At 42.9% G+C, this 13,589-nt stretch overlaps 1 protein-coding gene across 1 annotated transcript in view; it reads left to right on the top strand.

Annotated features, from left to right (window-relative positions):
- Positions 1 to 13,078, top strand: part of CGAS (cyclic GMP-AMP synthase) — a 38,322-nt gene extending 25,244 nt beyond the window's left edge. Inside the window, exons 4-5 of the mRNA XM_044289688.1 lie at positions 2,780 to 2,888; positions 11,241 to 13,078. Coding sequence (XP_044145623.1) covers positions 2,780 to 2,888; positions 11,241 to 11,586 — 455 coding nt within the window. The 3' untranslated portion in view covers positions 11,587 to 13,078. The remainder of the gene's footprint in view (positions 1 to 2,779; positions 2,889 to 11,240) is intronic.
- The last annotated feature ends 511 nt before the right edge of the window (positions 13,079 to 13,589 follow it).

The following is a 13,589-nucleotide window of genomic DNA, read 5'->3' as shown; positions in this document are numbered from 1 at the left end:
CATAAAAATTTTTTGTTTTTCATTTTCTGCTTTGCTAGATTTGAGTGTGTTTGCCTTTATTTGGCATTCCAACACTTTTTTGCACCTGGTAACCTCCCTCACATGGTCTGGTGTGGGTGTGGCTCACGGCCTGGCTTCATCCACATTGTACAACCGCAGTATTCATGCTGGGCAATTGTGGGGAGCTTGGCTGTGAGCTGAATTATATCACCCCCAGACCGTGTTCACACCATAGTCAGAGCAGTGGTTAGGACCCTTGCCATGCTGAGATACCGTGACGTGGTGCATGTGGGCTCCGATATCTCCATGACTGTAACATATTGGCAAAAGTCTCAGCTTTTAATACCTTTACTTATGTCTTGCCAGCATAGTCAGTGTTATATCTGTTTGGTGCATTCTCTCTCTGTGTTTCATGATTGCTACATTCTGTGTAGTTTGCTCTCGTGGTGCATGTGGACCGCGCCGATATCCTCCATTGTATGCATATTTTGCTGGGGTTAGTCGATTACTGCGGTCCACATGCGGTCGGGCTGGTCCCCTAATCAAAGACACGCTACAGTGTCATGGGCTGAGCAGCTCCTCCAGAATTGCCACAAAATTTTTTTGTTTTTCATTTTCTGCTTTGACAGACAAAATAGAGCACGCATCCATGCTAAAAAAATATATAAACTGACCCATGGACTGTGCTAAAACACAGATGTGTGACTACACACATTAAAATGAATGGGGATATGTGAATGAGGCTTTACATGCAGATGTGCCACAGGTTTCACCCTTTGCATTGCTATGAAAATCAGCTGAAATATCCGACATGCTGCAGATTTCAAAATGTACACCGCTAATTACAGGTTAATTAATTGCACATTTCCTCAGCAAGTAGATGAGATTATTTAGAATCTCATCTACTTGGCTGCTACTGTATTACAATGTGGATCTTCCAGTTCCACATCTGGAAATCTGTCACCAAGAATCTGGACTATTGTCTGCAATATTATGTAAATCAGTAGTGCTGAAAATAAGGAGTCCAGATTGATATTTTTTATTTTCCTACTGTCCTCCTTTCCCCCATTGTTAGTCCTCTAAAGCAGTGGTCCCCAACCTTTTTTGCACCAAGGACCGGTTTCATGCGAGACAATTTTCCCAGGGACCGGGTGGGGGGAGAAAGGGGGCGGGGGTTCTGGGGCGGGGCTTAGGGGGTGGGCGGGGCTGACTGATTCACGCACATAACAAAACACAAGGTGCATATTAAAATATATAACACTATATAATGACTATATAAACTGACTATGGTCTCTGCTGCACTGGTCTCTGCTGCACTGGTCTCTGCTGCACTGTACCATATTTTTCGCCCTATAAGATGCACCTAGTTTTAGAGGAGAACAATAAGAAAAAAAAAATATTAATTACACCTCAGATCAGACCCCCAATGGCTCAGATCAACCCCCAAACCTTTAGCTATCTATCAGCCCCCAATGTCAGCCATAAACCCCCCCAATGTCAGCCATAACCCCCCCCAATGTCAGCCATAAGCCCCCCAATGTCAGCCATAAGCCCCCTATTAGCCCCTCGTCAGCCATAAGCTCCCCATTGCCCCCTCATGTCAGCCATAAGCCCCCCATTAGCCCCTCATGTCAGCCATAAGCCCCCCATTAGCCCCTCATGTCAGCCATAAGCCCCCCATGTCAGCCATAAGCCCCCCATGTCGGCCATAAGCCCCCCATGTCGGCCATTAGCCCCTCATGTCGGCCATTAGCCCCTCATGTCGGCCATTAGCCCCTCATGTCGGCCATTAGCCCCTCATGTCAGCCATTAGCCCCTCATGTCAGCCATTAGCCCCTCATGTCAGCCATTAGCCCCACATGTCATCCATTAGCCCCACATGTCATCCATTAGCCCCACATGTCAGCCATTAGCCCCACATGTCAGCCATTAGCCCCACATGTCAGCCATTAGCCCCACATTAGCCCCTCATGTCAGCCCCATGTCCCTCATGTCAGCCCCATGTCCCTCATGTCAGCCCCATGTCCCTCATGTCAGCCCCATGTCCCTCATGTCAGCCCCCTGTCCTTCATGTCAGCCCCCTGTCCTTCATGTCAGCCCCCTGTCCCTCATGTCAGCCCCATGTCCTTCATGTCAGCCCCATGTCCTTCATGTCAGCCCCATGTCCTTCATGTCAGCCCCATGTCCCTCATATCAGCCCCTAGCGCAAATAAAATAAAATAAAAAAATCTCTTACCTCTCCTGCTCCTGGTCACCATCGCGATCCTCTTCATTCTGCTGTCGGCTGTGTATAGCGGCGCACAGCGTGAGGTCACAGAGAGACCTCACGCTGTGCGCAGCCCTGCACAGCCGATAGTCGAGCCGTGGACCAGGAAGTGGTGAGTACAGATCCTTCACCGCTTCCTGGTCCTTCTGTACTAATGAAGCGCTTCCATAATGGAAGCGCTTCATTAGTACAGAGTTAAAGACTGCCATGATCGCCGCGGCCCGGCTAACAATCCTCCGCGGCCCGGTCCTGGGCCGCGGCCCGGCGGTTGGGGACCGCTGCTCTAAAGGGCATATATGATGGATTTCATTTTAGTGCCATCACATAAATAATGTGTTTATTTTGTTTTTAAATGTTGTAGCTATTTTATTTTTAGAAATTTCTCAGGGGTCATGGACACACACACACATCCTTCAGCATTGTCTTTATTACTCATATTTGCTTTCCTGTTTAATCACAAAACACCTATTGTATATACCACAGTAAAGCAGCTAGGAGCTTTTATTTTCACAGATACATGGCGAATTTCATTTTCAGAAATTGAGAAGAGAATATTAGCCAATCATGGAAACGTAAAAACCTGTTGTGAAAGTGGAGGAAGCAAAAGAGAGATGTGCTGCAGGTAAGTGCCAACAGATACACTGCCTGAGTCCTCAGGCGCATGGCTGAGAAAGGTTGCATGGGGCCGTAGACACACCATGTGTTTTTCTAAAGTGCTATATACACATGTAGCCACCATCATTTTGACGACTTTAACATTAAATGGGTTCTCCAGGAATTAAGAAAATGAAAATACTTAATTACTTTAGTATAAATATATTCCAAAATACCTTTCATCAGTTATAATGGCTCATTTTGTCTAGGGAGCAATCAGGGGGAATAAAATTGCTGCCGTCCTATTACAGGGAGTGCAGAATTATTAGGCAAATGAGTATTTTGACCACATCATCCTCTTTATGCATCCTACCGAAAGCCTACTACCAATTAAGCATATTAGGTGATGTGCATCTCAGTAATGAGAAGGGGTGTGGTCTAATGACATCAACACCCTATATCAGGTGTGCATAATTATTAGGCAACTTCCTTTCCTTTGGCAAAATGGGTCAAAAGAAGGACTTGACAGGCTCAGAAAAGTCAAAAATAGTGAGATATCTTGCAGAGGGATGCAGCACTCTTAAAATTGCAAAGCTTCTGAAGCGTTTCATTCAAAATAGTCAACAGGATCGCAAGAAGAGTGTGGAAAAACCAAGGCGCAAAATAACTGCCCATGAACTGAGTGCAGCTGCCAAGATGCCACTTGCCTCCAGTATGGCCATATTTCAGAGCTGCAACATCACTGGAGTGCCCAAAAGCACAAGGTGTCCAATACTCAGAGACATGGCCAAGGTAAGAAAGGCTAAAAGACGACCACCACTGAACAAGACGCACAAGCTGAAACGTCAAGACTGGGCCAAGAAATATCTCAAGATTGATTTTTCTAAGGTTTTATGGACTGACGAAATGAGAGTAAGTCTTGATGGGCCAGATGGATGGGCCCGTGGCTGGATTGGTAAAGGGCAGAGAGCTCCAGTCCGACTCAGACGCCAGCAAGGTGGAGGTGGAGTACTGGTTTGGGCTGGTATCATCAAAGATGAGCTTGTGGGGCCTTTTCGGGTTGAGGATGGAGTCAAGCTCAACTCCCAGTCCTACTGCCAGTTTCTGGAAGACACCTTCTTCAAGCAGTGGTACAGGAAGAAGTCTGCATCCTTCAAGAAAAACATGATTTTCATGCAGGACAATGCTCCATCACACACGTCCAAGTACTCCACAGCGTGGCTGGCAAGAAAGGGTATAAAAGAAGAAAATCTAATGACATGGCCTCCTTGTTCACCTGATCTGAACCCCATTGAGAACCTGTGGTCCATCATCAAATGTGAGATTTACAAGGAGGGAAAACAGTACACCTCTCTGAACAGAGTCTGGGAGGCTGTAGTTGCTGCTGCACGCAATGTTGATGTTGAACAGATCAAAACACTGACAGAATCCATGGATGGCAGGCTTTTGAGTGTCCTTGCAAAGAAAGGTGGCTATATTGGTCACTGATTTGTTTTTGTTTTGTTTTTGAATGTCAGAAATGTATATTTGTGAATGTTGAGATGTTATATTGGTTTCACTGGTAAAAATAAATAATTGAAATGGGTATATATTTGTTTTTTGTTAAGTTGCCTAATAATTATGCACAGTAATAGTCACCTGCACACACAGATATCCCCCTAAAATAGCTAAAACTAAAAACAAACTAAAAACTGCTTCCAAAAATATTCAACTTTGATATTAATGAGTTTTTTTGGGTTCATTGAGAACATGGTTGTTGTTCAATAATAAAATTAATCCTCAAAAATACAACTTGCCTAATAATTCTGCACTCCCTGTAGTACACACAGAAACTGTCCACACAGGAGGACAAGTTACTTCACAACACTGAGGTAAAGAGATGCTTTATCCTCCTCTCTGCTCTGCTTGTCAGGGATTATGATCCTGAATACAGTTTAATAGAAGACTAAGTACAGAGAGGAGGTGGGGGTGTAGATAATGAGCAGCAGCTCTTGTATTTAGTCTCTATTACCACAGCCTCACATTACCATAGTCTGTTCTGTCTGTCCTCTCTGTACTTCATGTCTCATGAACTCCATTCCCACAGAGGTTAATTTGAAGATTTTATCATCTGTATTCAGGATTATAATCCCTAACAAATAGGAGAGGCAGATGAGGCAACTCAGAGTTCTGAAGTAACTTGTCCTGCTGTATTATTAGGACAGGTTTTGTGTGTACTAATAGGAAGGTGGCAATTTGATTTCTTCTAATGATTGCTCCCTAGACAAAACAAGCCATTGTAACTAATGAAAGGTAATTGTGAATATATTTATAGTAAAGTGAAATATTTAGGTACTTTTAGGTAACGTGAAATATTTAGGTACTTTCAATTATTTTAATTCCTGGAGAACCTCTTAAAATACACATTACAGTAACACAACAAATTGCATTACAGTGACCATCTTGGTACAGCTGAGGTCATAAGCTGGTGCATAAAGGAATTATTTTGCTGGAAAAAATTGTCATATGACATCCAATGAATTACCCCGGTCCAGTAGAACCCACCTTCTCATAGAAACTGATTTGTCTGACAGGATCGATCCCTCCTAAACCCATGCAGTCATACACTTATTATAACAGGACAGTAAGTATTAGAAAACCTTTTACCAATAGATGTTAAACTTACTGGCCTATATTATCAGTGCTCATTTTTTTTTTTTTTTTTTTTTTTTTTTTACCCCCTTTTGAATATCGGCACCACACTTCCTAAGCGTTCCTGTGGAACAGACTGTCATAATAGTGACATCTCACTGACATCTACAGGAGAGTTTCCTAGGCACGCTGTGATCTATGCAGAGGTCAGGAGGGTGTAAATAAGTTGAGAGATCGCCTATTGTGAATAGTGGATCCTGTGTTAGCTATACAGAGGTGATAGATGTGATTGTAATTCTGCTTGTGATTACAATGTGATAGCTACCGAAAAGGCTACCTGTACAGAAGAGGTCTCAATTTATGATTAGGTCTAGAAGCCAGTGCAAAAATTTTATTTTTTATATTAGTGGAGCTCCATACAGTATTAGAAGGTATTGGCGATGAGCCAAAGTTATTGCTTCGCAAAGTCTCTCGAGACTTCGGGTAATAACTTCATAAATTAATTTGTACTGTACAAACCATTTCCCGAACCAGAGATGGAACAAATTCTATATTTTTGCACAACGGAAGCATGGAACAGAACACCCTGAAAGCACTCCGTAATGCTTCGTGGGGTTCTGTATCTCTGGATTTGCGGACCCATTCAAGTGAAGCGGTCCGCATCCATGATACGGAATGCACACGGCTGGTGCTCCATGTATTGCGGAACCGCCGTATGCGGCCTGCAATACGGCCACGGGAGCACTACGGACGCGTGCAAGAGGCCTAACACTCAGTTACAGTTTTGATGGAAGACACTTTAAACCAAAACGACAGTTACACTTTAAATAGTACTTAAGTTTTCAAAAAATATTTGCATAATGGCTGTGCTTCTTTGAACAATCAAATTTGTGAAAGGAATAGGTCTTTTTTGTACTTCCCTAACGTTTTTTTTTTAGCCTAATTATTCTCCTCCGCTGCACTGCTAGATGCATTTTTCTCACAAGCAATAGCAGTTTCTTTTCTGTGAAATCTGCCAGCACTGTACTGCTGCAACATCCTTTCCCTTACTCCCCACTGTTTTTAGCTCAGGAGCACCCATAACAGATAAGGAGAGGGAAATCACGCTTGGGGCTCATGCACATGAACGTGTGCAGCCTGTGCTGTGGACTGCAAATGGCAGTCCAAAATGCATGGGCACCGGCCACTTGCCCACCATTTGTGCATGTGGACACATTCACTTGAATGGGTCCGCAATCTGCAACATTTAGTCTGCACCTAAAAAAAAAAATGGAACATTCCCATCGGGTCCCCGTGCTGCAGTGAAGGGGACCCGATGGTTGCTATGGCAGCCCCGATACCTTGCACAGGCATGGGGACTGCCAGCTACGGAAGCCCAGGAGATCCAGCCCCAGGGCTGGGTCTCCTAGGCAACTGTCAGCGTCTTACAGTGTGATGCACTGACTGTTTAATACAGCACAATACAGATGTATTATGCTGTATTGAAACAGGGATTAGACCCTGAAATGTTGAAGTCCCATAGTGGGACAAAAATAAAATATTAAAAGTGAAATAAATGTGTTTTTAACAATAAAAAATAAAAAGGAGACAGAGCTTTATTTGGCTGTTAACCCTTAGTGTGTTACAGGAAAAAAAAATGAAATAAAATGGAAAATCTACCGAAAAAGTGAAATTTTAAAATGTCATCTCCTTTTTACTTTAATTCTTGTGGAACACCTAAAGGGTTAAAGTTTGTAAAATCTGTTTTGAATAACTTGAGGGGTGTAGTTTCTACAATAGGTTCATTTATGGGTGGTTTCCAATATGTTAGCCCTACAAAGTGACTTCATAACTGAAGTGGTTCTTAAAAGAATGTGTTTCAGAAATGGTCTTAAAATTTTGCTTCTAAAATTCTAAGCCTTATAAATCCTTAAAAATTACATTTACAAAGTGATGAACAGGAAAATGGACATATGGGGAATGTAAGGTAATAACTCTCTTATGATTTATCACCATCGGGCCTTAAAAGCAGAAATTTATATTTAGAAAATTGCTAATTTTTCTAAATTTTCCGTACGATTTTTTTTTATAAATAAAGGTGAATTATATTGGCAATTTTTTTTTACTATCATGAAGTACAATGTATCGCAAGAAAACAATCTCAGAATGGTTTGGATAAGTAAAAGCATTCTGAAGTTATTACCATATAAAGTGACATGTCAAGTTTCCAAAAAACAGCCTGGTACTTAAAGCGAACCTTTCACCTCATTTACACTATATAAACTAGCAACAGTACCTTATAGATTATCTTCAGTGTGTTCTTCTACATGTTAGAGCCGCTTTCCTGCGCTGTTTATTCTTGTAAAAATCGACTTATAAAGTTCTAATTTCCTGCTCCTGAAGTCACGCTACAAGTCAAGGGGGTAGCCCTTCCCTCACCTCTGGCCGTACCTCCCCTGCCCTAACGCCGCCTCTATGCGCTGTAATTGACAGCCGGCACAGTCGCCGGGACCGCACTTGTGAATCCTGCGCATGCGCCATCCTCCTCCTTCGCCACTTGGAGCCTGAAGATAGGGGAGCGCGCGCACGAGAGGGAGCGCAGACAGGAGAGAAGACAGGCAGGGATCGCGGACGGCGCATGCGCGATTCTGTTACAGGATCGCGCTTGTGTCCGAAAGAGACTGGATCGCGCGGCGAAGGAGGACGGCGCATGCACAGGATTCACAAGCACGGTCCCGGCGACTGTGCCGGCTGTCAATTACAGCGCATAGAGGCGGCGTTAGGGCAGGGGAGGTACGGCCAGAGGTGAGGGAAGGGCTACCCCCTTGACTTGTAGCGTGACTTCAGGAGCAGGAAATGAGAACTTTATAAGTCGATTTTTACAAGAATAAACAGCGCAGGAAAGCGGCTCTAACATGTAGAAGAACACACTGAAGATAATCTATAAAGGTACTGTTGCTAGTTTATATAGTGAAAATGAGGTGAAAGGTTCGCTTTAAGGATCTTGCCCTTTTTTCACCTTAAGGTGTTAAAGAAAAGCAGGATGCTCCTGTTATCTTCAGAAGCTGTTCTTTTATCAGTCTCAAAAGCTCAGCTAGCTCGGACACGCCTCCATTTCTTATAGGCCATCTTCTGTGGCTCTGTTACTGGGGACAAATCTTGCTTGACAACAGACCGTGGACTGCAAAATACTGTAGGTGGAAGTGAGACCCCTATCTCCGCTCACTAAGTTATAGTAGGCAGAGATTTCAGTCACTAAGTTATGGTAGGCAGAGTCTGCCCTTGTTCTGCTCTAGCGCTGGCCAATCGCAGCGCAGAGCTCACAGCCTGGGAGGTTATTTTCTCCCAGGCTGTGAGCTCTGCAATGCGATTGGCCAGCGCTACAGAAGAACAAGGGCAGACTCCGCCTACTATAACTTAGTGAGCGGAGATACCGGAGGGCATAGCGGGAGAACGGAGCGGTGCCCAGGGATAATAGTAAGTGCAGTGAGATCCCCGGACGTCGCTCTCCATGTCTGTATACTTAGTTCACAGTGTCATAATCGGTGAAAGGTCCTCTTTAAATGCTGTGAATTTGCTAGTTACACCATTCTCTATTAAATGAAATTGTGTGAAAGTACAATGACCAACATAAAACCAGAATATCAGCAAATCTGTTATTTTTAAATCTCTTATCCTAATAACTATATATGTCTAAAACTACTATGACTAAAAAGACTGAAGAGTTAGGCTCCATTCACACGTCCGCAATTTCGTTCCGCATTTTGCGAAACGGAATTGCGGACCTATTCATTTCTATGGGGCCACACGACATGCGGCCCAGCAGTTCCGGGTCTGCATTTCAGTTCCTGAAAAAAAATAAAAAATAGAACATGTCCTATTATTAGTGCCGGCGATGTGCGGTCCGCAAAATGCGGAACGCACATTGCTGGTGTCCGTGTTTTGCGGATCTGCAAAACACACTACGGATGTGTGAATGGAGCCTTACAAATAAAATCGGAACACAAAGGTCCTTTTATACAGAACAATGTTTTAGACAATTATCAAGATCAGGAACAAACTAAATGTTCCTTATAATTGCCTGCTCATCAGTGGAGAGGAGGGCCCCATTTACATGTAGCAATCGCATCCGCTGTATGGGAACAAGCGATTGCTTATGCCCACAGAAAATCACTGTTCCTGGGCAGTTTACATAGTATAATCTGCTGCACAGAAACAATGATTTTAGATGCCGGCTGAACGACAGGATCACCCAATGAACAAGTGTGGGCTTGTTCATCGGTGATCACCAGCACCTTTGACACGGGCCAATTATCTGGAATTATTTTTTTTTTTTACAAATGCTTATCCCTGATAATTGGTGTAAAAGAACCTTAACTCCATCCCAAATGAAAAAACAAAACTTTCAAATGTCAGCAAATGTAAAATCCATAAACACCATAGGTCTCATTTAGATGGATGTATGGTTTGTGTAAAAAGACATTAATGGCATATCGCTAGGATATTACACCAATATCAGGTGCAGGTATCAGAGAAGGGACCTGCACCTATCTCCAGATCGGGCCCCTGAAATTGAAAGAGAGAACGCCGTGCAAGTGTGGCCACCGCTCCGTTCACTTCTATGGGACAGCCGGAGATGGCTAGACCAGAGCTCAGGTATTTTCAGTAGTCCAATAGAAATGAATGGAGAGCAGCTCACCACGTGCGTCTGCTCTTCACTTACTTCAGGGGTCCTGTTCTGGAGATAGGCGATATCTGACATTGGTGGCGTATTTTAGCGATAGGTCACCAGTCTCAGATGAGACCTCCCCCTTTAACAGTTTATATTCCAGATGTAACACCTAGACATCCTGCAGTTACATTATAGCACAATGGGGGTCTTTCCTTAAAGGGACTCTGTCACCACTTTCTAACCCCCACTTTTAAAACTATAGTTCTGTCCATGGAGCCCCTGTGATTACAATGGTGTTGTTATATGCGAAATCTGCAGGCTCGTTTTGATAAAAAACACTTTTATCTAACCTGTCAATCATGTGGATAAGGTGCCCAGGGCGTTTCTCCTGGTCTGAACATGCCGCCCGCCGCCGCCACCGTTGGTGCCCAGGTCCTCCTCTGCCTTGAATTAGCGCCGCCTGAATGTGAAGAAATACGCCTCCGGCTCTCCCTCAGTCCCCCCTCCTTCTCTTCTAAGATCCCTGCGCGTGCGGCAGTGTTCGCGTTATCGGGAGGTTGAGCGAAGTGCGCATGCGCACGCGCACTTCGCTCAATGAGGCTGAATCGAAAAGTCTGCACGGGCGCATCAGGCACAGGCCTGTGCGCACGCGCAAGATTTTAGAAAAGGAGGGGGGACTGAGGGAGAGCCGGAGGCGTATTTCTTCACATTCAGGCGGCGCTAAAAAGGATCAGAGGAGGAGCTGGGCACCAACGGCGGCGGCGGGCGGCATGTTCAGACCAGGAGAAACGCCCTGGGCACCTTATCCACATGATTGAAAGGTTAGATAAAAGTGTTTTTTATCAAAACGAGCCTGCAGATTTCTCATATAACAACACCATTGTAATCACAAGGGCTCCATGGACAGAACAATAGTTTTAAAAGTGGGGGTTAGAAAGTGGTGACAGAGTCCCTTTAATGTATTTCAGATCTTCCTGTAGCAGAAGAGTGATCTTCTGGTAACACAATGTAAAGAGATGCCATTCAAATAATTTAAAAGTAGCTCTAAATGTTAATTTAGAAGTATTTAACAATGGTTATATTTTTGTTGATTTTCAGAAAACAGTGTCTTAAACTGCTCAAACACCTACTAGAGCTGCTTAAAAATAATGGAAATCAAAGAAAAATGGATCAGTTCTGTTCATACCATGCCAAGACTGCACTACTGCATCACTGCTCACTATGTCCAAAAGATGAAGACTGGAAATTAGAGGATTTGGAATCATGCTTCAACAGATATGTTGAGTTCTTCCAGGACTGTCTTAAGAAGTATACTCTGTGCAACTTTTTCATACCTTCCCATAATCTTTTCAGTGCACAATCTGTAGATAAATCAAGCTGCGACTATCTTTTTAAGGAACTAGAAAAACAAAAATCAAATAACTACCCTATTTTTTATGAATAGGGTAGTGCACATAGAATAGTGATAGTGAACCTTTTACAGACCAGTGCCCAAACTAAAACCCACTTGGTTATCGCAAAGTGCTAACACTGCAATTTAACCTGAATACTACAGTCCAATATAGTATATCTTCCATTTAGCTATAATAGCCTGCCTACATTCAATGTGCTGTTCATAGTGCGCCCTGCGCTGATGAATGGCAGGAAGAGTCTAAGGCATACTGGTACACCATAGACTTTTTCCACAGTGCGGGTGCCCACAGAGAGGGCTCTGAGTGCCGCCTCTTGCACCAGTGCCATAGGTTCGCCACCACTGACAATTTTATCAGAATATTATATTCTATGTTAACCCTGCTTTTTCTACATTACTCTGTAATATAAAATATACTATCAATGAAATATAGAACATGTGTCCTATGTGATAAATATGGCTTGGCTTATGTAATATTACAAAAATTAACAAAGTTAATAGATGTCACACGATCCTTAACAGGTCTGTACTTGATGACTAGTTTAGAGATGAGCAAGTCTATTTGGAATTCGTTGTGAATTTTCCCAAAAATTCAGACCCTAATGAAACCAAATTTCTTATGATTCATTTTGGATGAGAGAGCGAGAGATTATACTCCACTAGAAGAGATGTGCAAGTCAGTACTCCTTCAAAAGAAAAAGAATACAGAGTGTTTCTCAAGAGAAAACTGCCCTGGTTAGCTGAGGGGCCTTTGTTGGTGCCTCGGTGGGTGGCCTTTCTCATTATGGAGATCACCTAGCATGCATGATGAGTATTGTAGTTCAGCCAATTCTGCTCTGCATTTCTGTGAAAAAATATATGCAAATTAGCAGATCTTACTTTTGATGCCATCAGGCAGGCTTAGTGTTCTTTTCATTTGGGAAGGAAAGCTAATTTTCTTATCTGTGGGTTTCTGGGAAAGATATTCAAACTAGCTTTACTTTAAAAAAAAAAAAAAAAAAGAAAAAAAAAGCCTGCCAGCAGATGTAAAATATGCTAATTTGCATATAGTTTTCTCAGAAAAGCTAACTATGATTTTAAGACAATTAGCTTTTTGACTTTTGGAAGAAATTACTTGCATTTCTCATTCAGAAAAGTGTAATACGGGGACACTCAGTATACTTTTCCTTTTGGAAGGAGTACGGACTTGCAAATCTCTTCACCAGTGCAGTATTACGCGTGGGTCTCTCTTCTTGTCTTTAAAAATGTGTCCCAGGAGACTAGAGTATTATATACCAATTTTTGGGGCAGTTGGAGAATATATGAATCGGGTAGAATTGAATCGTACCTGAATCAATAAAAAAAAATAATTGGGCAAATTGAACACAACGGATTTGAAGAAATTTGCTTATCCGTTCTTTAGTGCTTTATGTGCTAACGCAAACTATTAATGTTTATAGATTCAGTTTAGAGCTAGGGAGGGAAATTTGGAAATTACATAGTATAATTCTCAATTTCATATAATTAATAAACTAATTGGTACATATGTGCAGCTTCGTTATTTAACACATTGCATATTAGTTGTGGAATTCGGGTTTCAAAATCTGCACAGAAATTCTACAACAAAGAACAGCAGATTCTAGACATGATGCAGAATTTCAAATGCTCAGCATGCCCCATCAGTATTGGAAAATTGCTGATTTTTAGTGCAGCACTCTCAATAGTACTAGTATTATGGGTAGAGAATACAGGGTTGACAGAGCACAAAAGGCTGCAAAGGCATGGTTGTATTTTGTGCGCAGTTTAGGTTAAAAGGGTTGTCCGGGTTCAGCGCAGAACCCAGACATCACCTCCTCACTCATTTAGCATGTCCAAGTGGAGCATCAGAGCATTCCTTGCTCCAATGCTCCCCCTTGCCCTGCATCGCACAGGGCAAAGGTCTGTTTTCTTTACTGCTGGTGATGCTGGCTGGGTCTCATAGGCTCTGTCAGCGTAAAAGCTGACAAGCAATGCATTACAATACAGATGAAGAAGGGATCACACCCCCAGAAGTTGAA

Source organism: Bufo gargarizans, chromosome 4 (genome assembly GCF_014858855.1).
Source record: "Bufo gargarizans isolate SCDJY-AF-19 chromosome 4, ASM1485885v1, whole genome shotgun sequence".
Taxonomy (NCBI): Eukaryota; Metazoa; Chordata; class Amphibia; order Anura; family Bufonidae; genus Bufo; species Bufo gargarizans.
Note: the sequence above shows the minus strand (reverse complement) of the source record. Positions and strands in the feature narration are given on the sequence as shown.